Raw genomic sequence first — 25,826 nt, 5'->3', positions numbered from 1 at the left:
GGAGGAAATATTACACCTGCTATAAATCATAATGAAGCCGCCAATCACCATAGTTACAGATTACATTTAGGCAAATTAGACTCATCAAAATACTGTTCCTCAATATTGGACCACGCGAGATGGGATGACGGAGTGGCTAGCGCCCTTGAAGCTACCGCAGCCTGCCCAAGCTTATCCTCCCGGGAATAATGGTTTGCACTAGACGCCGACGCCCATCCAACATGTTTCATCAGTAATTGTTGATGATTTTGGGCGCCGGCATCTCCCGTAACATTTGGGACTAGAGACCTGAGAGAAATTGCACACGCTCCCCTCAGACTGTGAGGCGTTTCTCCTTCGTCGATGCCTAAAGTGACCAAATAGGAGCGGAGACGACAATAAATCGTCTGGTATTCTAACGGGCTATTCCTAACAGAGTCCTGCTTCACTGCTCTGAACAAAAACCCCGCATCTAGGCTTATACCTAGCTCCCGAGCGGTTGCCAGGTACGTTTCTAAAGCCCTTACCGGACAGATTAACCTATCTGGATTCCTGAATATGGTGAAAACATTAGGTTTGTTGACCCTGTGGGTTTTACCCCAAGTATGCTTTATTACGTAACCTCTTCCACCAGGAAGGGCCCTCAGCTCCTGGAATAACATGAGGCCCAAGTCATGCGCACGGTCTCCGCCAAAGAACAAAAGCTTGAAAACGGCCTGGTCACGCGCCAAGACAAATCTATGGGTAGCGCTTGCTGACTGCTGCAAATGCCTGTCAATATACGAGGCAATAATGACTAATTTGGATAGAAACAAAGGCTTAGCTTGCTTCTGCACCACGTGACCCACGCTTTGCTCTATCTGGATCTGCTTCACAAAAATCTTAACCATGGTGGAGTCGACCGGGTTACTCCCGGGCCCCTGCCAGAAGGACATAACGCCCTTCTCAGTGAATATCGCTTTTAGCTGGGAAACTTTGTTGAGCACAGTCCCAAAAGCTAATTTACGCGGGCAGCCGCAAACCGGTTTCCTATCACCGATTGCCGAGCAATCCCTGTAATGCACAGGAGTTTTACCCGCCTTATCTTTACAAACCAGGAACATGCAAATCTCTTCCGGCCCACAATCTACTATTGCTTTACCCAGGTGACCTAAAAATTGCTCCAACTCGCATTCCAACTTTGATTTCTTCCTCTGTTAGGCAGAGGCATGGTTTGCTTCCATCAACTCCCGCACCCTGCCACGCAGGGCGAAGAAATCCGGCACCGGGCCAGTAGCCCCCTTGCCCTGAAAGAGTATAACAAAAGCAACTAAGACTGACTACTATTATCTGAACACTAAACTCGGTAGAACCACTATGACAAAATAAGACGAGCGGCATACAGGGGCAACTTCAAACCCGACGGTATATATCCCAGCTTAGACGGAGTTTCCACAACGGTTATGTCCCCTTGCATCCCCAACAAAACCATTTGCGTTTTACCAACGACCTGAGGCCACCACGCCGGCAGTGGCGACTGTTTAGCGACTACGAGGGTCACTTTCAGAGGGCGTGAGCATTCGTGCAATAAGAAAGACACCACACTCGGCGTCATGACCAAAGGCGGGAAGCAGCAGTAATTTTCCGCTGGTAACAAGGTCTGGGCAAACAAGTTCACACCTGACGCCCCCGGGAGAGGCCAGGGAGAATAGTGTCTGAGGGGTTGCCCACTGGAGTTTAACATGGCATTAGAGTCTAGGGCCATTAAATCGAAAGAATGGGGACCAAATAACTCCTCTAGTTTTGCCCAGGTGGATCCCCTAAGCCGCGAGTCTGCTGAGGACAAAACCCTCGATGGCTCGTCCGCCGAATTGCGCTCTGACGGGATGTAAATTAACTTCAAGTCACAGATTAACTCGGAAACCAACCGGAATAGTTCCTTCATCATTGACACTAACCGAAGATCCTTCGCCCCCGATCTTTCCCATGCAAAGACAATAGCGGAATTATCCACCTGGACATCCACCCTTCTGTTTCTTACCCGATCTGGCACTGACTGTAACGTTTTTATCACAGCTTCGGCTTCCTTGAGGTGAATAGGCCTAGAATCTTGTGCGAGCCAATAATCATGAACCACCTGTTCCGCCCCAATGGATGTGTACACAAAGTCCCTGGATACGGGGTATCCAGAAACCCTGCTGCCGTAGACCGGCTGAACTTGCAAAGAGACTAACTACTGGTAGAACAGGAAGCCGGAAGACAAGAGTATTAATTAGAATACATGTAGTTTATTCGCACTTACTTGATTTAGGAGTTTCTGATTTAGCTAGACACTATTGGATGCAAGCTGGGCCGCCCAAGAGAGGAGAGAGAGAGAGAGAGCCGGCGTGCCCAGTACTTAAATACCCAGATGCCAAGTCACGAGCTCAGAGTCCAGGATTACGGAAGACGAATACTAATTAAAGGAGCAACCCGGTCCAGGATACGAGGCCGTCCAGAGAGAGACCTAACAATGTCAAGTGCCTCCCCCTGGTAGCTGAAGACCATTGGGAAGCTATGATTGGACGCCTCGTACCAGGTGACTATGATCGGAACGTTAACTGTGCCAAGATCACCGGCCATCCCTTTAAGGACTTACTGCTGTCACCGCAATCCTCCGACTTGGAACCGCGTGACTCGAACCCCTGGACTCACTGCTTATATTGTATAATAATATTAATCAAGGCTAAGAACAATGACGAATAGCCTGATAAGGCACGTTCGGTAGACTTTAAACGAATTCAGTTAACCCTATGAACACCGTGAAGCCTACCTTTTAAGGGCTTCACGGTACAGATGCACCCCAAGCGAAACCGCTAGCATCCGACGATAGGACAAGCTGAGTGTGCCGCTCTTGCCTCCATGGTACCCAATCAGAGTGATGGTCTAAGAAGTTCCAAAATTCAATTTCTTCGCGAAGGTCCCCCGCAATGGATATTAACCTGTTGTTTCTCCCAGCTTTACCCACCTCGCGAGCCATAACCCTGATGAAGAGCTTTGCTGCCGGGAACGCCAGGGAAAAGGAAATACACTTCCCCATCAATTTCTGTAGTAATTTCAGGTGGGCCATCTTGAGGCCCAGTATAAATTCTCTGAGCTCTCTGAAACGAGCCAACTTTTCCGGCGGTATTTCGAAACATCTCGCAACCGTGTGCATAATCATCCCTAAATGTTTCAAGGATAGCCGAGGGAACCATAATGATTTGAAACGCTCAATTGTAAAGCCCAGTGCCAAAAGCGTAGCTGCGTTGAAGAAAATGGTTAGGCTTGTCCTCTGGATGGCCGTTGCCCCCCTCCTTACCATTGGGCCTAAGAAACGGTCGTCTAGATACTGGGTTGCAGTTATTCCCCGAGACCTCAAGAATTCTGTGACTTGCATTCCCGTTTTCTGGTACACAAACGGGCTGACTGACCAGCCGAACGGCAACACGGTGTACTGAAGGTACCAGCACCCGAATTCCAAACCGAAATAGGTCTTGGAATCTTCTGTCAGTGAAATACCCATATAGGCCGACTTTTCGTCGGATGAAGCAACGAAATCGCCAGGCTCGAGGAGGCTAGGAATAATGGGCAAGCCTTCCAAAGAAAAAGGCATGTGTTTCATAAAAAGGTTGAGCAGACGCTCGTCATGACACAGCCTACTTTTCCTAGAACCTTTGACCATAACTAAAGGCATGACTAGGTGAGGAGGTTCAACTTCCCCCACCTTTCCCACAATTTCTAGGGAGCCATTTCTTATATTTCTTCGAGCTGCCTGGCGATTTCGTCAGCATACAACTCACAATTCTTGAAATTTGGGAGTACCACTCGAGGAGGTAAGACCTAGTCAAAGTGCTTTCCCGCAAAATTGCCCTTAAAATGTTGAAAGAAATCATGGACATTGACCTTGTTGAGTATCCAGTCTTTTACCATGAGACCATCGGGGATGCTATTGTGATCCAGTAACCATAACCAATTAGCCGGCTCGCTATGGACCTGACCTGCCGTAAAATTTTTATCGTCTCGGAATGGTAGCCGTGATAGCCTGTCCTCCCATTGATAACCTTCCCAATCCCACGTGTGCTTCAAATAATACGAGGGTTTCGCGTCGAGGGGGTTGCCTTCCCAGTCTATGAATCGGGTCGCTCTACGTTCACGAAGTGCCTTTTCTGGGTCAAAACCGGCGTCTTTTTCCCAATTTGGAACATACTTCTGCAAATGGGGAAACGCGAGACATGAAGTATGGATTCTGAAACAATCCTGCTTCCGCGTAAACCAATCCATGAACAGCTACTGGCTACTAAACTTATAGTTAGACTCTCACTACCTTTCCCCAACGCCGGGAAGACGAAACGGCACTTATGTTAACCCGATCGATTTCGTGAGACAAGAATGGGAAGGCAGACCCCCTCAACGCCCATCCCTGGTGGACAAGTCCACAAAAGCGCCACTAAGGAGCCCCCGGAAATGGGAGAGAAGAGAACCTGCCTGTACGCGTAATACAACTAAATGTACGGTCACCTAAAAATATTAGTAATATTATTATTATATACCAAATGTTCCCCTATCACCGGGAAACTCACTTTTTATGGCCATGAAATGACCCGGGAATCATGAACGAACAACAGATTGACTGCCCCCACCAATTATTATGCCTGTTTCCCATCTGGATTTTTCCCATCTCTCAGTGGGCAGCCCGACACCCAATGATCGGAGGCGTTACACAAGAAACACGGCCTGGAAGCGGAAGGGGTGGCCGAGCCACGCCTGAATGCCCCCCTTCCCCTGCCTCGAGATGGCGTGAAATACCTGGATGTCCCCCTGGCCGAGAACTGGGAGATCAGCTGATTCAAAAGCTGCTGTGCGTTTGAGTTACCCGCGTTCTGCTCCCCGAGATCTTTCTCCGTTTGCTTCGGTTTTATTTATTTTATTTTGTCTTCTTAAGAACCTTCTTCCACGCATCCACGGCCGACTGGGCCTTCTTGGCCGAATCAGACCCAACTAGCTTGATCACCAGCCCATGCAGGGCTCCACCCGCATCATTTTCCCGGCAAGCCCTGACGGCCATTTTGTAGGATTCCTTATCGGCATGATCACTGAAAGTAGCCGCGTCATATAGCGTCTCCATTGCCGCGATCAAGACGGGGTTCGTCGAAGAAGATCTAGCCGCGAGCATCCTCACCTGTGCCAAAGCAAGCTCCACATTCCCGGCACCGCCATCCTTTGCCTCTCTTAGCTTCTTTACCTCCTGCTCCAGCGCCTGTAGTCTACCATGGTCGGTTTCCGTTTCAGCAGAGGCTCCTGACTGCAGAAAAGATGGGATACAGTGAGCCGCCCGATAGGCCAGAAACAAATCGGCATGTATCGCTAGACCTGACCCAGACGGCTATATCAACCCGCCAAGAAGGTGTAGCTTCCTGTGAAACCGTCTCCCACCTAAATACGTCCTCTTATGAGGGTAGAAATTCAGTACTCTCCATATGGTATTCATGGGCGTGTGGTCTGCTTAATTCACTTTCCTCTGACACGACCTGGGCGGCTTGGATGTGCCTGCACCAAACGCTTAGACCGATCCTCGCCGTGCCAAATTCCTGAGCTGGCCTTAGCTCGCTGACTATACGCGCTAAACAATGATAATAATGGGGTGATAGGAATAATAGGTATTTTGAAGCCATTTTGACCAAAGCCCTTACAGGCCTTTTTGTCTCAAATTAGCTTAGAAACCCCTAAGAACCAGCCACCCCATTATTATCATTCTTAGGGAATACTACAGCTCAATGGGTTATTTCCTTAAAATAAATGGCCTTTTTACTGTCTTCATTATCCAAAATTCAAGGAAAAATTCAAGTAAATTAAATGTATTATCCAATAGCAAATCAACATAAAAGTAAATTCACCTATGACTTCTTTAATTTAGAAGTAACTGTTACCAGTAACAATTTCTTCAGACTACAAGAAACTAAGATAACACCTGGGTTTTTGAGCCTGAAAAATAAGAAAGACTGTCTGCGACTGGAAAAGAATCCATTATCGTTTTACCAGAACCAATTTAACATGGCTGTTTGGTTTGCTACTACCGGTTGTGGTATTTCAATAGATGATCACTTGAATCACAGTGACCCATTGATAAGGTCAATTTACAGAATTCATGTTTACTATCAAATATTGAAGATCATGAAGAATCTAGAGATACCAATTCCAGGTGAAAGTGATTTCAATGAGACAAACAATAACATTAACCGTAGGAAACTAGGAGGGTTATTGAGTGAATTTGGTTTAAAAGACGAATATGATTTCTCAGTGTTTGAAAGTAATGAGGGGTGGACTTCCTGGAGTGTACCGGATTACAACCCGAACATAACTGATCCCAGATATTACATCAATGATTCTAAAATCAATTTCTTCCTCATGCAAGTTCATGAAAATAGAATGCCACCGATGTTCAGTAAAGACTGGGATGCTGGAATGGCTAATTTCCAGATACCTTCATTAAGTATCATGTGAAACAACACAAGAATGTATTTGATGTAATTACACAAAATGAATGTCAAACCTATCAACAATTCATGATATTTAAATCAAATGGTTTATCTAATCCTGGAATAGAGAGGTTGAATGACACAATAAGAACATATGTTTACTGTATTCTGGGTGCTCAGGCGTTGACCAGAACACCAATAATTGGAGTACCGGGTACAGAATTGGATGCTCAGAAGGAATTTAACAAACTATTAAAGGACTCGACATCCAACATCCTGATATTCCCACTTCAATTCAAAGATATCAAAAAGCAGTGAGTGACACTCATACAAGACTAGATTATGTAATAGCACCAGGATTGTATGTCATAGGGTCAAATATGGTACTCGTTATTGGTAAGCTGGATAACTACAATAATAACATTTTAATAGCACCAAAAAATGCTAAACCTGGTAAGAATGACATTAACCACAAAAAGACCTTACCACCACCACTGATGGAAGGAAATAGTTCTTAGAAAATAAGAGTTAAGAGTAGTGTTGATACTGTCAAGACCAGTCATACACCAAAGAGTAATGTTGATGCACCAAAAACAACTGAAACATCAAAGAATACTCCTACTACTAAACGGGACACCAAAGTTGAGAGGGAGGATGATACTCATGAAACAATTAAATTCATGCTTTACTCAGTTGTTGGTACATTGATTGTTTTTATGGTTAGATAAATAAGTAATTATGGCTGAAGGAGGTGAAGATTATGAAATGGATGATTACGATTATGATTACGATCCTGATGATGATCCTCCTGATTGGAGAAATCATAGAATTTTACAAGATGACGGCACAACATACAACACAGGTACTACAAATCTTACTACTGAAACTTCATTCACTACAACTCCAGATAGAGTAAGAAGTAATGTCCCTGAATTGATGGAAAAGGAGTTAAGTTACGATGAAGTAGAGGATAAACTTGCAAAAGCATTGGAAGAAACAAAATGGAAATATGACAAGAACAAATTGAGTAATCTTGCACCACACATTCTTCACGATGGTAATAAACTTTATTATTTTCCGACAACACTGTATGAATTTGATTTGATAAAAGGTAAACTTGGAAACGAAAATTTATTTGACTATCGTGATAATGATGGAATCATTATTAACAAGTTAATTCCTTTAACTAAGGGTGATGGAGACTTCTTTGCTGAAAGCACATTAAAGAATAAGTTTGGTACTAATTTTGTTAATTATTTAAAAGGTATGATTGAACCTGATGAACCAGCACCTATGGAAGGACCTAGAATGGCACCTATGGAAGGCCCGGAATCAGTAAGTCAACCACAACCGGTATCAACTCAAGCTGTTGAAACACAGTCACTAATTAATGAGGTAAACAGTTCAAACCAACCAATAGATAAACTGATAGATGCTACTGATGAAGAATTAAGGGCATTTGGTTTTACAGAATACGCTTTGAGAGAACTTAGAGGGTTTAAACAGGCTGGTGATGATCTAGCTGCAGTAAAGATGGATAAGGACATGCAAATAGAGGAATTAAAAAATAAACTTCGTAATTTAACAAGAGACTATGTAGAGTCTGTAGAAGAAGATTCTGAAGATACGGGGGAGTTGAAAAAGCAAACAGATGAACTAAATGACAAATTGCATGAGGAAATGTCAAAGGTATGGAGGTTAGACAATGACAGGGAGTCACAAACTAGAAGAATTAAACGTTTAATTGTTGATGTTCTAAAGAAACCAGATTCAACTATTCCTCTAAAGGACAGAATAAAGTTACTTTTTAAGACGTATGGTGTAACCATTAGTGCCATAATAACAGCTGTTGTAATGACATTTACAACTCTAGGTCTCAGTATCAGTAGTGCTTTAAGTGGTGCCACTAAATCTGTAAAACCAACTCCAGGACCAGACCCAACTCCAGGACCAGACCCAACTCCAGGACCTACACCAGAACCTGGGCCAGGACCAAAACCATCAATACCAGATAAAGTAAAAGAAGGTCTCAAGAAGTTTGCTGAATGGCTAAAAGAACTAGCCAAGAAATCAGCTGCGGCTTTACCTGGAATAATAGGGTCTTTAGTTTCATTTCTCCTGAAAACAATTGGTGCAGTTGTTGGCTTTCTAGCTGAACATCTGATCATAGCAGTTATTGCTATTGTGAGCTCCATAATCTATGGTTTAATTGGGGGTGTTAAAGCCTTAAAATCACGTAAAAGGTCTTAGGTGACCTTCTATCAAAAACAATTTTTAAAAAAATAATTATCATGTAAATATGAATAAATACATCTCATTAAAAGATTATTATTTTAGTGAGTGGAACAATGAGAATCTTAAAGGATTCATTCGTCCTAGGGTCATGGATAGAAATTTTAGTGAAGAAAATGACAGCAAGAATTATGACAGTGGGAAATTTGCCTACTGAGACACACAAAGTAGTCCTTCCAAGAATGAAAGAATATGACGTCAGTACCAACACTAATGCTCAATTCTGCCGTAATTGCAAACGTTGGACACTTTTTGAGTATCAAAAAAATTTAAATTTAGCCAGGAACGCCGCTAAAACTGTGAAGTATCAATTCTGCATTGTTTGTAATGCAACCAGTTATGATGATGATTTTAAGACTCTTGAGATCAATATTGACAACAAGATTCGTTATTTTGACATTATTCTTAGAAAGCTTGGATGGAGACGTTTGTCTGAATCGGTTCTCAAATATTTAAAGGACTTTGTGGAAGTGTATTTACAGTGCTACTTTTCAAGTCACAGAAAATGTCTTAGTAAGCAGAGATATGAAAGTACAGTCCACTTAGCTTTAAAAATGGGTATTAACACTCTCCCCTCTAAGTTACGGGAAAAGGGGTTACATGGCGAGGCCATACTTGTTGCATTTCACTGTGGGGAATATGACTGGTTTCTTGCCATTGAATTTATCAACAGGGCTATTGGTAAACCCCAATTAACAGATGAGAATATCACTGACCTTAGACTAGTGTACTATGCTTTCCTTAGATTTCTGCATTACTGTGGTGTGAAGGTCACAATTAACTACAAGGTATTTTTACACCAAGCCTTTAAAACGATGAAAATTGATTATGTAATATTTAGACCTTTTTTAACCAACAAGGAGCGAGTTAATGATTTGGAGAGATTATGGTATGATTTCACTCAAAGTATTTTCTTCCAGAATTACAAGGTTGAGAAGGAATATGACCAGGATATTGACAAGCAGTTTGACGTTTTATTGAGTGCTAGTGCAGGTCGAGACATTAACTGCATCAGTAGTATTAAGTTAGCACCAGCTAGTGTTAAGTGCAATAAACTTGTGAAAACAGCATTTTGCACTTAACACTCATGTTTCTATTAATTTAAATGAACAGTCAGCAAATGAATAGTCAGACATCATCTGTAATTGAACAACAAATGAAACATATTGGTGTTATCAATCAAAACCCAGTCGGTCGCAGTCCTGAGAGCATAGCTCGAGTCGGGGCTTCTAACCAACAGCACACTGGTAGTTACCAACAGAACAGTACTAACTTTCAACAGAACTGCACTACAAATCAACAAGTTTCAAACAAGCAGTTGAATAGTTCAAATTTAGTTACTCCTAGTCAAGGAATAGTCAATTCTAGTTGCCAACTAGGATCAACTAGCAATCAACAAGGTTCAAGTAGCAATCAACAAAATTTGAACTATTTGACTGATAGTGGCCTTAAAGCCAAACAAGACTTAGAAATTTTAGTTGCAACTGGGAAAAGCAAGTATTTACTTAATAAACAACTAACTTTAGATGACTTAGATAATATGACAGAAAAGGAACTCTTAAAACACCACAGAATCTACCAGACAAAGATGGCTGCCAGACTTAATGATTCTTTGGGTAAGACAGTACTTAAAGCTTACACTAAATTATCAAGGTGGTTATTACCAATAGATGACGAGGATGATCATTACCATGACCTCAGAAATGATTACATCGTTACCAATGAACTTGACAAATGGCTTGGATGGGTTAGTATCAAAATGGGAGCATTGACGGCACTTGCTTCAACAACACTTATTACTTTAGGCCATTGTCATGAGGAATCATCAATGAATACATCGGGTATGAATACACCAAATATGAATACACCAAATATGACTGTCTCTGAATGTGACAAACCAATAGATGAAAGTCTAGATATCACAGGTAGTGATGATAAAGAAGACTAAATTAACCTGGTTATGAGAACATAGTTCGAATTAAATTCGGCCAAGATAAATGGAACTTGAAACTGTAACTGATACTACTAAAGTTTCAGTGTCTAAGAAACCTCGATCAGAGAAACAATTAGCATGGTCTAGAGAACTGGGTAGAAGATCTCAGGAATTTAAGAGGATAAAAAAGGATAAGACGACATTTAAAGTACAGTACTCCTCACCAAACAACAGAGTTGTGGAAAAGGAGGAAGAAGAAGTAGAGGAAGAAGAACCACAATCTCAAAATACTGATGTATCACTGCGTGAATCTACCAGCAATACCTATGTCTATGTAGGTTTAGGTGCAATTATTTTAGCAGCATTTATCATGTTTAAGAAACTTCCTAAAAAAGTAAGTAAAGAGCAGCGATCAGGCTTGAATGAAGCAGTCATGAAGGGATCACTCAGGAAGGGGTCAATTAGCCCTCTTGTTAAACCTGTAGTTAAAGAGAAGAAATGTACTATTCCTTTAATGGAATGATCTCATCAGGTGGTCCGAGGTGCTTGTCTTCACCACAAGAGTTTAACTCTATTCTTAACTCTAAAGAAACCTCTGTTCCTCTGAAATTAACTAGCTTACCATTCTCATCAGTGATTTCGAATTTTATGTGATTAGTACACTTATTTATCGTTTTCTTACAATTCGGTTCGTATCGCTGCATTTTTATTTGGTCACCATCTTCTACAGGTATGATGCAGAAAATGTCAGATGGTTTATTGTTGTAGAGGGTCTTAGCTTTGTCAACCAAATTAGCTTGCAGGAATAGATATTTCCTGTAAAAGTTTAGTGGTCTTGTGGAGTGGTATTTTCCTTTCTTGGTGAATTTAGTTTTCTTAAAGCCAAACCACTCATTCACCACTGTGAGCTGTTTTTTTATCAACTCTCTTATGGTTTTGCTTATTTGAAAACCTTCTGTGTTTCTCTCAATCTTGATTTTTTCATTTTTATCTAACTTGTCTACTTTCAGAGGGTACTCTTTATCCTCTGTAAGTTCAAGGGTTATGTAATTAATGTTATCACAGTAAATTTTCACGTGGCTAATTCCAATTTCTTTTATGTATTTTTGCCATACCTCACAAAACTCACTTAAACTAAAATGTCGAGAGTATGGAAATGTGTATTTAGTAATGGTGTCTTTAGTTGTGATAGATTCATTTTCCAAATGCCGTTCGCAAACTTTCATGACTTCCTTTTCAAGTGTATCTGTTTCAAGTCCAGGAGCAAATAATGTCCTAAATTCATCCATACACCATAATTGTTTATCTAAGGGCTCATTTGTTGTAATTCTGGTTATTTCGACTAGAAATGAGAAAATCCTGACTCCCTCTGGTAGAAAATCACCTGTCCACCATGAATTGTAAAAGGTTATCGATTTCAAAGTAATGGATTTTATGTCTAATTGGTCTGTTAAGTAGTACGCAAATTTGGCTTCATTACATTCTTGTTCACTGATTATGAAGTCCATTTCTATTTAATTCAAGAGATTTATTGAATTTGATAAATTTTAGTCTAATAAAATAGAATGACTGATAAGAATCAGAAAATACATTGCACTACATGTGACAAGTACATATCATACAATAATATGGCCATTCACAGGAGAACCAAAGGTCACCTGACCAAATTAAATCCGGATTATGTCCCTATTGCTCAACCCCGTGCCCCATCACTGATCACTAAAAGTATGGATAAGAAACTTGCATTTGAGGAAAATGAGCTAGATGGCATAAAGAAAGTGAGTGGAGTGGAAATAGTAAAACAATTTGGCAAGCCTGTAGTCACCATTAGTTTGAAGATTGACAGAGAAGCTAAACAAGTGTATGAATACAGAGAGAAATTAGAGGAGGTATTATTTCAACTCAATGATTACCATCACAAAATAAGCATATCAGTATTTGCTCAGTTTGATCGTCAAGGTGAAAGTGTAACACACCCCATACAGTCTCCAATGGAAAGCATAATTTCAAGGAATCAGGCAATTTATGCCATAACCAACCAGTTAAACTACATTAAGACACAGATTGAGGAAAGGTACTTTCAAGGGTCTGGACTTACACTGAACAAAATAGAGTCTTGTAACATGACCATCTGTTCTTACAAGAGGTGTAAAGGTGGTCATTACACTAAATTACCATTTAAAACAAAAGATGTAATCAATGTGGAGTCGAATGACAATAAATGTTTTCTCTGGTCTTTATTGGCCGCTAAATATCTAAAAGAAAATCCTGAGAGTACATTCAATATCACTACTGATATGCTAGAAATGACTTCGTCACGAGAACAGAGTTCGAAAACTACTGATATCAAAATAGACTCATTTCCTGTATGTATTCAAAAAGATATCCCTAAGATAGAGAGTGATAATAATCTCAAAATTAATGTGTTCAAGTTAGAGAACGAATGGGCTAAAAGCATTTAAAAGGCATTTTAAAACATCCTGAGCTTCAGGTTTGTAATAGCGAGAGCTGGAGCATATGGAAAACCACTGGGTGCCGAGGATGTTTTAAAAGGGCCTACTTCGTTATTCGTTGTGAAGAATGGTCGTCATTTGAAAATGCCATGCCCATTACTTATGTTGTGGTATGAAAGATTGGTGCCCTGTTGTACACAAATGAGACAAATAGTCGCAAAGAACAGGTCTTAACCTATAGTATATATAGGCAGGACAAATGTGTCCTATTGTAGGCCTACCAAGATGAGACAGTTAGTTGCAAAAATCGACAGGGCACAACCTATGATATCATAGGCAGGACAACGGGTGTCTCATCCAGCTTGGGGTCTTGTAATTCCAGAAGTGAAGTTGAGACAACAGTCACCAAGGACATGTCACAACCTTTATTATCATAGGCAAGGGATGTAGTTGTCTCATCCCGCTTGAGGCCTTGTTATTCCGAGAGATGAGACAACAGTCACAGAGGACATTATATGTTACAACCTTTATTATCATAGGCAAGGGATGTAGTTGTCTCATCCCGCTTGAGGCCTTGTTATTCCGAGAGATGAGACAACAGTCACAGAGGACATTATATGTTACAACCTTTATTATAATAGGCAAGAGATGTAGTTGTCTCATCCCGCTTGAGGCCTTGTTATTAAGAGAGATGAGACAACGGTCACAGAGGACATTATGTCACAACCTATCTTTTATATGCAGGGGATGTAGGTGTCTCATCCAGCTTGGGGTCTTGTTATTCCGAGAGATGAGACAACAGTCACAGAGGACAACATATCAAGGCAATACCAGTACACAAAAATGAAAAAGTCATGATTTCAATGTACACAATATCATTATTATTAATTATTCACAATATACATTTAATTTACATTCAATAGACTCATACATTCAAAAAATAATAATACAAAGTTCACATCTTCATATTCCTTGCTATAGAAGTTTCAACTTTAACTTTCTTTTAATAAAAGTGACAGACACATGAACAATTCTTCTTACTAAAAGTATACACGAATATTGTTGTCAAATTGTGGAACTGTAAGCTCAATTTATTAAAATCACAGTTCAAGATTAGACTAGAAACTAAATCTACAGTAAATAATCAAACAAAAGGGAAATGAACAATACACAAAGTATGTATGTGCCAGCCAGAGTCAGTCAGAGTCGAAAATCATGTGCAGTACTCCTAATTAAAGCAAGGGGAGTTTACTTGGTGAACAAATGCTTGAAGCAGCTCTGACACATCCTTTCATTGTTGTTAGCAGGACACTTTTTTAGACGACCAGGACATTCCTTGCCAGTTTCCAAGACTTTCTTGCAAGTTCTCTCGCTCTTCTTCAAATTGCCTAGATTCGCAGTAGTGCGAAGGGCATGATTGGAATACAACAACTTCATCTGAAGTTCAGAATCCCTGACACAGGCATATGTCCTCTTGTATGCATTTCTGGTGACACATCTTGGAGGCTGAACCTGAAATAAAGAGTAATTTATTAGAATAGAATACATGCATACAAAGCCTACGGGAATACAGTATAATGATTTCAATCATCTGTTTGTGAATACATAGATGAAGGGAAACATCGCTTAACTTACCACTTATCTTGTTCACTGCCGGATCAATGATGTCGACGTACTGGGCCTATATACATGTAGCCTCTCGAATCAACTAAAGCATCACATCAGCAAGATTAAGTCGAGAAATTATCTGCAGTACACACCATGCAACCAGCTGAAATTAAAGAAAAAGGCATTTTAGTAACTGAAGGAATGTTTACCAGTCAACAAAAGGCACTATTTTGGCATCACCCTGTACAAAAATACCACAACAAACTGGAATGTGGGTCAATGGGCGAGTTCATTTTGCTAACAGGTGGATAATATACCAAGAACTTTTCTATATTTGGCGAATTCTTAAGACTATATTTATCAATTACATCTGTAAAGATATTTTCAACATAAACTATGGTATATGCTAACTCATGGCTTGTTCATAAGCACGATCATGACTTATTATTGTACTATTGCCCATGCTGTACCCCTTTCACCAAAATAGATCCGACCATCGAACTTCAAAACTCAACTATTTTTAGACAAATGCATTTTCTGCATGGATATACAGCAAACTAACATAAAATAGATGTATATTTTAAAAGTAAAGATTTAAATGAATACTGGAAGTAACTCGTTTTGCTAAATAATGATCAAGGGAATTCGATGTTGTACGATGAACTTGGCACCCCATCTCAATCTCCGTCTGCAAGTCGGCCATTTTGAATTTGAGCAGATCAAAGTTTGAGAAATTTCAGAATAAACGCACGATTCTGTACGAAACTGAAATGAGTTATGCAAAACAGCCGGGGTATTTATGATATATGATATTATGCCTACCCGGCTATCTAGTCTTGAAGAATTCCGAAATCTGTAACTTGTCGAAAAATCGATAAAAAGCATTGAAATCGCCACTGTTTCGTTAATTTTGGTCCAAATTTCATGAAATTTTCAAGCCGGGTGAATGGTCATGTGACACAACTTATGAGCCAAAGAAAACCGTCGTATCTAATTCGAGCACGTGTACAGAAGCGCGCTGATGTTTGAACGATGCCAATGCATTAACCCTTTGGCTGAATGGGTATTGCGATAATGTGTGAGATGTGTATTGGCGACAATGTTTACATAGCGGTTAACAGGCTTTTCGCATGGACCAATCGTTGGGCAGCAGGCTAGTAGGCAGAATGGTTTATTTCGATGTCATGTTTAGGCTTAGCTGAAACAGCTGTGAAAACTAGAACCTCTCTACCTGTCCAAGAATTATGACGATGATGATGTCATTGATCTGCTCTATTTCAAGGACCATTTCATGTACATAAGAGACATCAATCTTTTCTTCAGGTCACTCGCTCATAGAGTGTATCTTTGCAGGAGATGCATGAATTACTTTTACAGGAAGTCTACACTAGACAATCATAAAAAAAAATGTGGAGAACACGATTACTGTAAGATCAGTCTGCCTCCACCTAACAGTAAATGGTCACAGCTTAAATTTGAAAAACACTCATTTAAAAATAGAGTTCCCTTTGTAATCTATGCTGATTTCGAAGCGATAAGCACAACAGTCAATAATAACACAACTCAGACAGATACCACTGTTACCACTAAAAAACTATTCAAACAACATGCATCAGCTGTTGGTGTTTATGTTCACTCAGACTACCCACAACTTTACAGTAGCCAGTATGTGTCTCACAGGGGTGCTGATGTTGTAGATGTGTTCTGTAACTGGTTAATCAGGCTGGAAGAACAATTCTCTAATTTATTGAACTGTAACTTTCCCCTAACAATGACAGATGAAGACTCGAGCTCTGCTCTCAGGACGAAGTCCGACTGGCAGAGATATCAATTAGAAACACAATGTTATTACTGTAATCAACCTTTAGGATATGACAAGGTCAAGGATCACGATCACTACAGTGGTAGATATCGAGGTGCTGCTCACAGCTCATGCAATTTGAATGAAAATAAAGCCATGTTCGTTCCAGTATTTTTTCACAATCTTAGTAATTATGATTCACACCTGTTTATCAAAGACTTAATGACTAAACTACCGAAGTACAAGAAACTGAAATTACTTGCCAAAACAGCAGAGGAAAACATCTCATTTCAGTTCGGTTGTTTCAGGTTTTTGGACTCGTACAGATTCATGCAGTCCAGTTTAGACAACATAACCAAATCAATGCTGGATGATGACTTTAAAATTACGAGACAGAAGTTCCCAAATACCATTGATTTTAAACTATTGAGGAAGAAGGGTTCAGTACCTTACTCTTTTACACATCACATTAAAGCTACAATGTCACTTACCTAGAAAAGTCTATGTTTTTTGACGAATTGAAAAATGAAATGGCACCTGATTCTGCCTATGATGAGGCTAAGGTAATATAGGATCATTTCAAGATCAGGAATCACGGTGAGTTCATTGACCTCTACCTCAAAACTGATGTGATCCTTTTAGCTGATTTATTTGAGAAATTCAGGGATGTAAATTTGAACTACTTTCAGATAGATCCATGTCACTGTTACTCGGCACCAGGCCTAACCTGGCAAGCTGGTTTGAAGTACACAGGAATAAACCTAGAACTACTGACTGATACCAACATCTTACTTACTTTTGAGAAAGCAATACGAGGTGGAATTTCGGGTGTTATGGGAACAAGACATGTCAAGCAGGGCCGTATTTAACTTTTTTGTCCAGGGGGGGGCAGTGGGATAGATCGCCGAAGGCGATCTGCATGCACCGCAGGCGCATCCGAACGGGGGTCTGGGGGCCCTCCCCCAGAAAAATTTGAAAATAAAAGGTCTGAAATGGCATCTTCCTGGCATTTGGAAGTGTGAATCAATAGTATTTTTACTCTAAAAAAGGACCACTTTTATGAAGTATTTTACGAAAATACCACATTTGGACAGAAAATGTTAATTTTCATAGTTTTACATGATGAGAATAAAATGCCTGAAAAATGGAGAAAAAGTGTGTCATTAGTTTTAGCAGGTTTTAGGGTTAGCATGAGATGACAGCTGCTCTATTTTCTTCTGCCCTGAAATGGAAATGCTGCTGTTAAAGCATTGGAATCCTACCTTTAAAAGTGCCATCATCTGTGCCCTACTCATTTGATATCCGAATTTACAATAGTCCTTATAGTTTGTATCAAAACACATAACTATGTACATAAACAGTTTGTATTATTCCACCAAGTCTTTGATATCCCTTTATAGTCCTTTTCAGAAATAATCCACTGCAAAATTATAAATCCAAAACGTACATGTATAGTAATCATGACAAACAACGATTCTGATGAAAAGATATAACTTAGTGTTTCTACATGTAGTGTCTAAATAACTGTCTTGTACAAAAAGCCATTTGAGTCAATTTGCCAGTTTTCTCCAGTTGGCCTTCATTGCGTATCCTCAGGTGAAGGAATGCATGATTCACCTCGATGGACCAGCATCATTGCCAAGCCACTCAACCTTTCCTCTGTCATAGTTGACCGGGTCCACAATTTAAGTCGGCGAAGAGCTGAGAATGACCACTCACAAGAAACGCTGCCAACAGGGGTTGTCAAAAGGACTGTAAGAATGGTATGAACGGCCGGAAAGAATTGCTGGTTGGCCTGAGATAGGGCAGCAGGAGGTGTCTTGGGAATGCGACCGAGAGGGACATCTTCAAAAAGTTTTTTCCACTTTAGAATTTCACTGTCAAGTAGTGCAAGGTCGTCCTTCTCAAGGAACTTCCCATAGTATCCTCGGATTTCTTTCATGTGATCCTCTGTTAACTCCTTTAGGTTACACGGGACTAAGTACTGTGCAGAAACTAGTCCAACTTGCACATCAGAAAATCGTGTCTCCAATTCTTGCACCACATGGTCAGTGAATGGAAAGAAGACATTGATTTTGTAATAGTCTGAGGAACTCTGCTGTGTGTCCCCTGCATTGTCTCTGTGGCGTTGGGTACCAGCTGTACGAGGCTTTACTACGGTGATGTCGGCAGTTTTTCCTACTTCTAAGATTCTTTCCCATAGCTTTTCCCAACAGGCATCTGTCCTAGAATCCTTGATGCAAGACTTGGAAAGATTTATGTCTTGAAGTGCCATTACTAGATCACAGTCCTTTTTCTGAAGGACCTTTGTTATTCTGCTGAGGGAGCTCAGGACAAACTGTGCAACAACTAATGCAACCACAAACTGGGAGTCCTCCATTAGACGGATGTATGATTCAGCATCCCTTTTAGTGTCGCCTGTACTCTTTGCACTGACTTGGTCAAGAGCATGCAGCACCAGAGAATATTTTGCCAAGAGAGCAGACAGGGTTGCAACGCGAGCACTCCAACGGGTAGCACAGAACCTCGGTACAGTGGCCATATTGGCACCTTGCTTGATAGCATAATTTGAATTTTCGAACTCATCATATTCCTCTTGGGCCTCCAAGGTTGCATCAGTGAGGAACTCAAGAAGTTCATTATTGGCATTCCTTCCCTCCAGGAAAATTTCTTTTCTCTTGGCACTCCCCATCAGGAACCAGGTTAGTTTACCAACATTGTCAAACAGATTCTGCACTGCTCTGACACCCTTGCATCCACTCGAGATTGCCCAGTTCAGCACGTGAGAGCGACAGTGGACATATGTTGCGTTTGGGTATTCTTCTCTGAGCTTGGCCTGAACTCCATTTTTGCTGGAGCTCATCACTGACGCACCATCATATCCCTGGGCTACAAGACAGGATAGGTCAAGGCCCCATTTCAGGAGTGCTGTTATAAGTGCCCTGGCAATGAATTCTGCATCCATTTTCTCAACTTTGATGAACCCTAGAAATTCCTCGCATATATCAAACTCATTGTTAACATAGCGGATACAGATGCTGACCTGTTCACTTGTTGATATATCCTGGGTTTCATCCGCCATCACAGACCAGAACTTGGGAATACAGGATACTATCCTACTACGAATCGATTTTTCACACAGGGATATTATCTCATTTTGGATGAGAGGCGAGACATACTTAGCATTGGACGGCGAGTGCTCAAGATGTTCCCTCAGATCATTGTCATATTTGGCCTTCCAGTCAACGAAGAACATGAAATTTCCATCCTCACTCTTTTTTATTGCATCCCAGTTGCCACGAAATGCAATGCCTCTTTGACCTAAAACCTGAACTATATCAATGATCGAAAGAATGCCCTTCTTGACTCGTAGCTGCTGTTTCACAATCTGTTTTTCAAGTTGTGCATGAACATCAGTTCCTACAAAACCATGCACCCTCTTCAATCGGCACGCCTTTTCTTCAGCAAGTTTGTGGTTCTCACTGGCTGCATGCTGATCCAAGTATCCTCCCGATCCTACTGCTTTCTTCCAGTTTGTGTATCCTTTGGAAGTAAATGGGGTTTTCTTATGCGACTCCTTACTTTGGCATGGCAGAATGTTGCTTGTACCAAAACACAGGCAGTATACACAAAATATTGCATCCTTTTCACGCTGTAGCGTATCCATGGCCTTTTAGTAATCCAACTAACTTGAAAGCGTCTGTTCGAAGTCTTCGGAAACACGAAATTATCTGATACGTGAAAATCAGATTTGAGTAACATGATCTGGTCATCCTCCGACAGTTCACGATCAACGTAATCTGATGGGGCCAACGGGTCAATCTTTGGATGGTCAAAAGCAGCTGGAACATTGGTAGCTTGATCAGGGTCTGGGTCTGCAGCAACATCTAGGCCCCTGCAACAAAGAGATGATGATGAATAGTAACTATGTAGAAGATAGAAATTATGTTTTTAATTCAGGAAACAGACAACATTCAGCCATTCTTGCTAAAGAAAAGACAAGTGTATCAAAAGTTAACATATTTTAAGATTAAACTTAATAGGCCTACTTACTGTGTGTCCAGGCTCATGGCATCCTCTCCATCTGTGGAAACTGTCATTTCCAAATCCTCATCTGGACTCTTCTCACCATCAGCCAGCTCACATGAAACCACCTCTTGAGATGCATCATTTAGTAGTTCGCTGAAAAATGAGGAGCAAGCAGATCAGCATGACTTTTCCAATGTGAGTTCAAAGTTGCACGAGTTCAAAGTGGCACTTAATTGTCCATCCTAAAGAACCAAGCTACAATAAATACAAACCCCCACGTGCCTTAGAATCGAATGATGGGAACAGTTGTAAATGTAAAATGATCGACCAAAATGATCATAAGAAAAATTTGGAAATCGAGGATTTATGTCTGCCCTACCTGTTACTACTTGGTCCTGCACAAGAAAATGCGGAAAAAATTGAAGACTGGCGGAGCCTTTTTGGGTTCGATGGACCACTTTCACACTGCTGCTCTTCTTCAGACAACTCCATCCTTCAAAACCATGTGCTAAACCTTCTTATACCTCCTAGGCAAAACTCTCTACTGAACATGTAACAAGAAAGACTGACCACCTGAACGACCTTAAAAACTAATTAAAAGCTTGTCTCTGTATTTTATACCTACCGATCCAAAAATAATCAGGAATGTTAGTGATACCCCAGCAAAAGACCCTTCCCTTTCATCTCACATGACTCAGAAGAAACATAGTGTGTAAGATTGGGTAACGGCCTCCCACACAAGTACCGTGCCAATTGTGCAGGATACCGTTAACAAGCAATAAACAAGCTAGTCTTTACCTAATGTTGCATCATTGTGTATAACCATAGAAGACTAGGGTCAGGGCACTGGACTGGTCAGATTATAAGGGTTGCACCTGAGTTGATAACATCTGCTATCCATATGCTGCTATCAATGATAGCTGGTAAAGCTATGGCTAAGATTAGTTTGTCTTTTTATTACTGTCTGAAAATTTTTTTTTTCAACATTTATTGCACAGGGGGGGCAGCTGCCCCCCTGCCCCCCCCCCCCTCTAAATACGGCCCTGTCAAGGCAGATGAACACCACAAACTACTCTACGTAGACGCAAATAATCTTTACGGATGGTCCATGATGGAACCTCAACCCTATGGTAGTTTTGAAATGATAGATATTGATCCACTTAACATGAATGTTATCAGTAAAGTGCAGATTATGGCAATTCCAAGTGATAGTGAAGTAGGCTACTTCTTAGAGGTGGATTTGGAGTATCCAGGAAATATTAAATTTAAGTCAAGGAACTTTCCATTCTGTCCCGAATCTCTCTTTATTGAAGATGATGAATTAAGTCCTTACCAGAGAGAGTTACTGGGCGATGATAAAAGATCAAATGTAGAGAAACTAATACTAACACAAAAGGATAAAACTAATTACATAGTGCATTACAGAATGCTACAATTTTACCTCAAGCACGGAATGGTACTTAAGAGGGTTCATTCGGTGATATGTTTTAAACAATCAAAGTGGTTAGCACCATACATTGATTTTAATACTAAAAGACGTATGGATTCTAAGACTGATTTTGAGAAAGACTATTTCAAGCTCATGAATAATGCTTTCTACGGAAAGACTTGTGAGAATGTGAGGAACAGGGTGGAAATAGAATTGGTAACGGACGGGGAGAGAGCCAGGAGTGTAATGGCCAATCCCAGGTTTTCATCGATATGCGTATTTGACGAACAGAATGCTGCTATTAGCATGAGGAAAACATCAATGAAATTCAACAAACCAATCTACCTAGGAGCTTCAGTACTTGAATTGTCTAAATTATTAATGTATGAATTCTATTATGAAGTTCTTCAACCGTACTTTGGTGAGAAAAATATTGAACTACTGTATCTAGATACAGATTCCTTTGTACTTAACATTAATACTGATGACTTAACAAAAGACTTAAAGGAGTTGAAACACTATTTTGACTTCAGTAATTATCCAAAAGATCATCCACTCTATGACACCAGTAAGAAGAAGGTGCCAGGTTATTTCAAGGATGAGTTAGGAGGAGTCGAGATGACTGAATTCATTGCCCTGAGAAGTAAGGTGTATGCTTACAGGACCAAGACTATGTCTGGAGAGCAAGGCTCGACAAAAGATTACGATTCTAAGAAATTAAAGGGTATTGCCAAGAATGTAGTAAAGAGAGATATCTCATTTGATGACTATGTTGATTGTCTTGAAAAGAGTATGTCATTTTACCACAAGATGAGACACTTAAGATCAGATAAACACCAAATCTATTTGGAAGAAGTTGACAAAAAAGCCTCAGTCCTTTTGATGATAAGAGGTTCATACTTGAAGATGGAATAAGAACGTTACCATTTGGAATGTATTATGAAGGCTACATAGATTACAGCGATTCAAACTTCGCTTGAGTGCAAAATCTTTATTAAACTAATGAATATGGTGGCGCTGATGGTAGTAGCACTGGCGGAAATTCACCCCTAACACCGAAGTCATGGTGATAGTGATAGTGATACACCACATTAGGATTAGGACTATTTAGTCCTGTTTGATTTACTGAACTTTTAGTTTTTCTAGCATCTCTGTCTGAGCTATCTTTTTCCTTCTTCTAAAAAAGTCTTCTTTAACGATTCCACATCGACATTGGAATTGGTCTCCCTTTGTTTTTTCCTAATGGCATTTTTCATCGAAATGTATTTCTCCTTCTCCTTGAGTATTAAACCGAATTCCTCTGTAGATATGTGAGAATCGGTTAAGGCTTTACTGACCAAATCATTGATTGTGTTCAGTTTGGAAATGGCCAACATGCTTATCTTCTCATGCTTTTCAATTTTCTTCAGGATATCTTTTTTCTTCCACCTTAGGGCTGAGGAGATAATGGCGCTACCAATGGTCACTCCACCAAGTGCAAAACCTATTGGTGCTGTGATGACACCAGCCAGTGCAGACACACCAACTGAGCCAGCCGCAACGCTTACAAAATTAAGACTATGACTAATGCCAGTAATTACGCTAAATGCTTTTTTGTACTTTGAAAATATCTTTCTTCTAAATTCAATCTCGCTTTCTAAGAAACTCTTAACATCACATATTTGTTGTAGTCTGAAAGCCTGAGGGTTACTTTCTGTATGCTTTTCAGACCTTTCATAGTTTAATTGACTTTCAGAGTTTAAATTACTTAAATCTGGATAAACCTTGTTGTCTCCATCCATTTAATTAGTGGGAATAACTAGAATCAGTTGTTCTGTCATTTCTAGTGTTTAGTGTTGATCTTGCAGACACTACAGGTTTTTGAAGTACATTAAATTTTAAAGGTTTTTCTGGCCCAGCAGGTTTTTCTGACCCAACAGGTTTTAAAGGTTTTTCGGGACCAGGCTCCAACTTTGACTCTACTTCTGCCTCTAATTCTCTATGAAATCGTTCTAATCTTTCTTTCCAATTACGTGGTCGTTTTGTGTAACCCCAAGTTCTATTCATTTATTCAGATGAAGATAAAGATGAAAATTAATTAAGTAGAAGGATATCGTTAAATTCTGGGTTATCCCAAAAATACTTGTTTGTTATCCTTCTCCACTCGTTTATCACGTTTTCATCTCGATAGTCAAACCAGTTTTCATTACGCTTATTGACCATAAAGTTAAATGAGCGGTCCAAGTGCTCTTTGAAAATACTCAAGTCGACTGTGGAACTCTTCTGCCTGTTTTGTGTCTTAGACATTGGTCGAATGTTAAACCAAGCAAAGCACAGTTCAGGTTTATCTTTGAATTCCTTGATTGGTAAGACATGATCCAACTCTTCTTCTACTATTGGAGATAGACTCCTCTTGTACTCTAACCACTGTGAGAAGAAACTGTCTGTACATCCTAGATTGAATGATGAATTACCAGTACACTCTCCCTTAGAAATGCGGTTAAGACCAACCCTAATTTTGTGTCTGTCTCTATTACCATTTTGGTCAAGGTAATCCTTTTTGTAATATGAATTAAAACATGATCTACAGTTACCTCTAATTCCATTTTTACCAAATTCACCATCACTTAGTAATTTATTTTCATAACATTTACCACATTTCTTGGTTAACGTACCACATGCTTTACAGTAGTCCAGGAATTTGCCTCTTCTGTTCTTTTCAAATTCACTTTCAGGTTTTGTTACATCGCACTTAACACATTTAAATGTAGGCCCTGAAATTACTGGTTGATACTGATTAACAGGATACTGATTAACAGGATACTGATAAACAGGATACTGATTAACATTGACAGTACAATAGTTAACGTTAAATATCTGTCCTTCCATTTCTAGCTTGATTTAAAGGATAAAAAGATTTTAAATTAAGGTTTTTAGTCTTTTAGGCTTTTTATTCCTGAAATTGGTAACCATTCATTGAATTTATCACTGTATCTCTTCCACTTCACTAATCCATATTTCTTGCCTTTACTGGTCTTGTACCTCAAGATTTTCTCGATCTTGTACTCTAGCTGGTCAGGATTAGGAACATAACTCAATTCCTCTTCATAGAAATATCCTTGAATTTCCTCTTTATGATAATCTTCAAGTTTGTAGACGATAGGGTGAGTGAAGATGATCTGTTTGATTTGGAATACTTCCTCAGTGAAGTTGGGCATGTAACCTTTACCGAAAATGGTCTTGTACTTTGAAATTCTTACACTGTCACCTACTTTGTACTTTGGATCACCAAAGGTTTTTTGAGGTGAAGACCGTAAAGATTGTACCACACAGCTCCTTCGTTTTCCATCTTTCTGGCGTCTACAGGTTTCATACCTATTGATGAGTGAAATGTGTTGTTGTAGCCACTGACCAAGTCATCCAGTACGTCAATCCACTTGTCTGTCTCCTTAGCAGTGAAATAACGCCACATTTTTTCTTTAAGAGTCCTGTTGAATCTTTCTACTACCGCTGCCTTCTTATCAGATTTTGTAGAGAACCATTCTATGTCATTTTCTGTTAAGAGTTCCTTGAAGTGTTTGTTGTAGAATTCTGTACCGTCATCAAATTGGATCTTTTCTGGTATCGCCACAACTGGTTTAGCTTCCGCAAATATCACTTTAAATGCATCTCTTATTTCTTCTCCCCTCTTGCTCTTAACTGCTAGAGCCCAAGCATAGCGACTGAATAGGTCAATTACTGTCAAAATTCTTACTCTCGAATTTCTACATGTCAACCAGGTCGGCTTGCCACTGTTGATCGATTTACGATACCATTGTTTTCCTGAAGGTGAATTTCTTAATAGCCG

General features: G+C 40.1%; 1 protein-coding gene and 1 long non-coding RNA gene across 2 annotated transcripts in view; one reads left to right on the top strand and one right to left on the bottom strand.

Moving 5' to 3' along the window:
- LOC135485739 (uncharacterized) overlaps positions 1 to 25,826 on the top strand; it is a 39,280-nt gene that overhangs the window by 5,771 nt on the left and 7,683 nt on the right. The gene's annotated exons all lie outside the window — the stretch shown is intronic.
- Positions 18,122 to 21,063, bottom strand: LOC135484292 (zinc finger MYM-type protein 1-like). Its single transcript, XM_064765627.1, has 4 exons — positions 20,951 to 21,063; positions 20,596 to 20,724; positions 20,331 to 20,437; positions 18,122 to 20,085 (listed from the first exon to the last, which is right to left on the bottom strand). Exons 1-4 carry the CDS (start codon positions 21,061 to 21,063, stop codon positions 18,122 to 18,124), a joined length of 2,313 nt encoding a protein of 770 aa, XP_064621697.1.

The sequence above is a fragment of the Lineus longissimus genome, chromosome 3 (assembly GCF_910592395.1).
Source record: "Lineus longissimus chromosome 3, tnLinLong1.2, whole genome shotgun sequence".
Lineage (NCBI taxonomy): Eukaryota > Metazoa > Nemertea > Pilidiophora > Heteronemertea > Lineidae > Lineus > Lineus longissimus.
The sequence above is the reverse complement of the archived record's forward strand: the minus strand, read 5'-3'. Positions and strand labels throughout refer to the sequence as shown.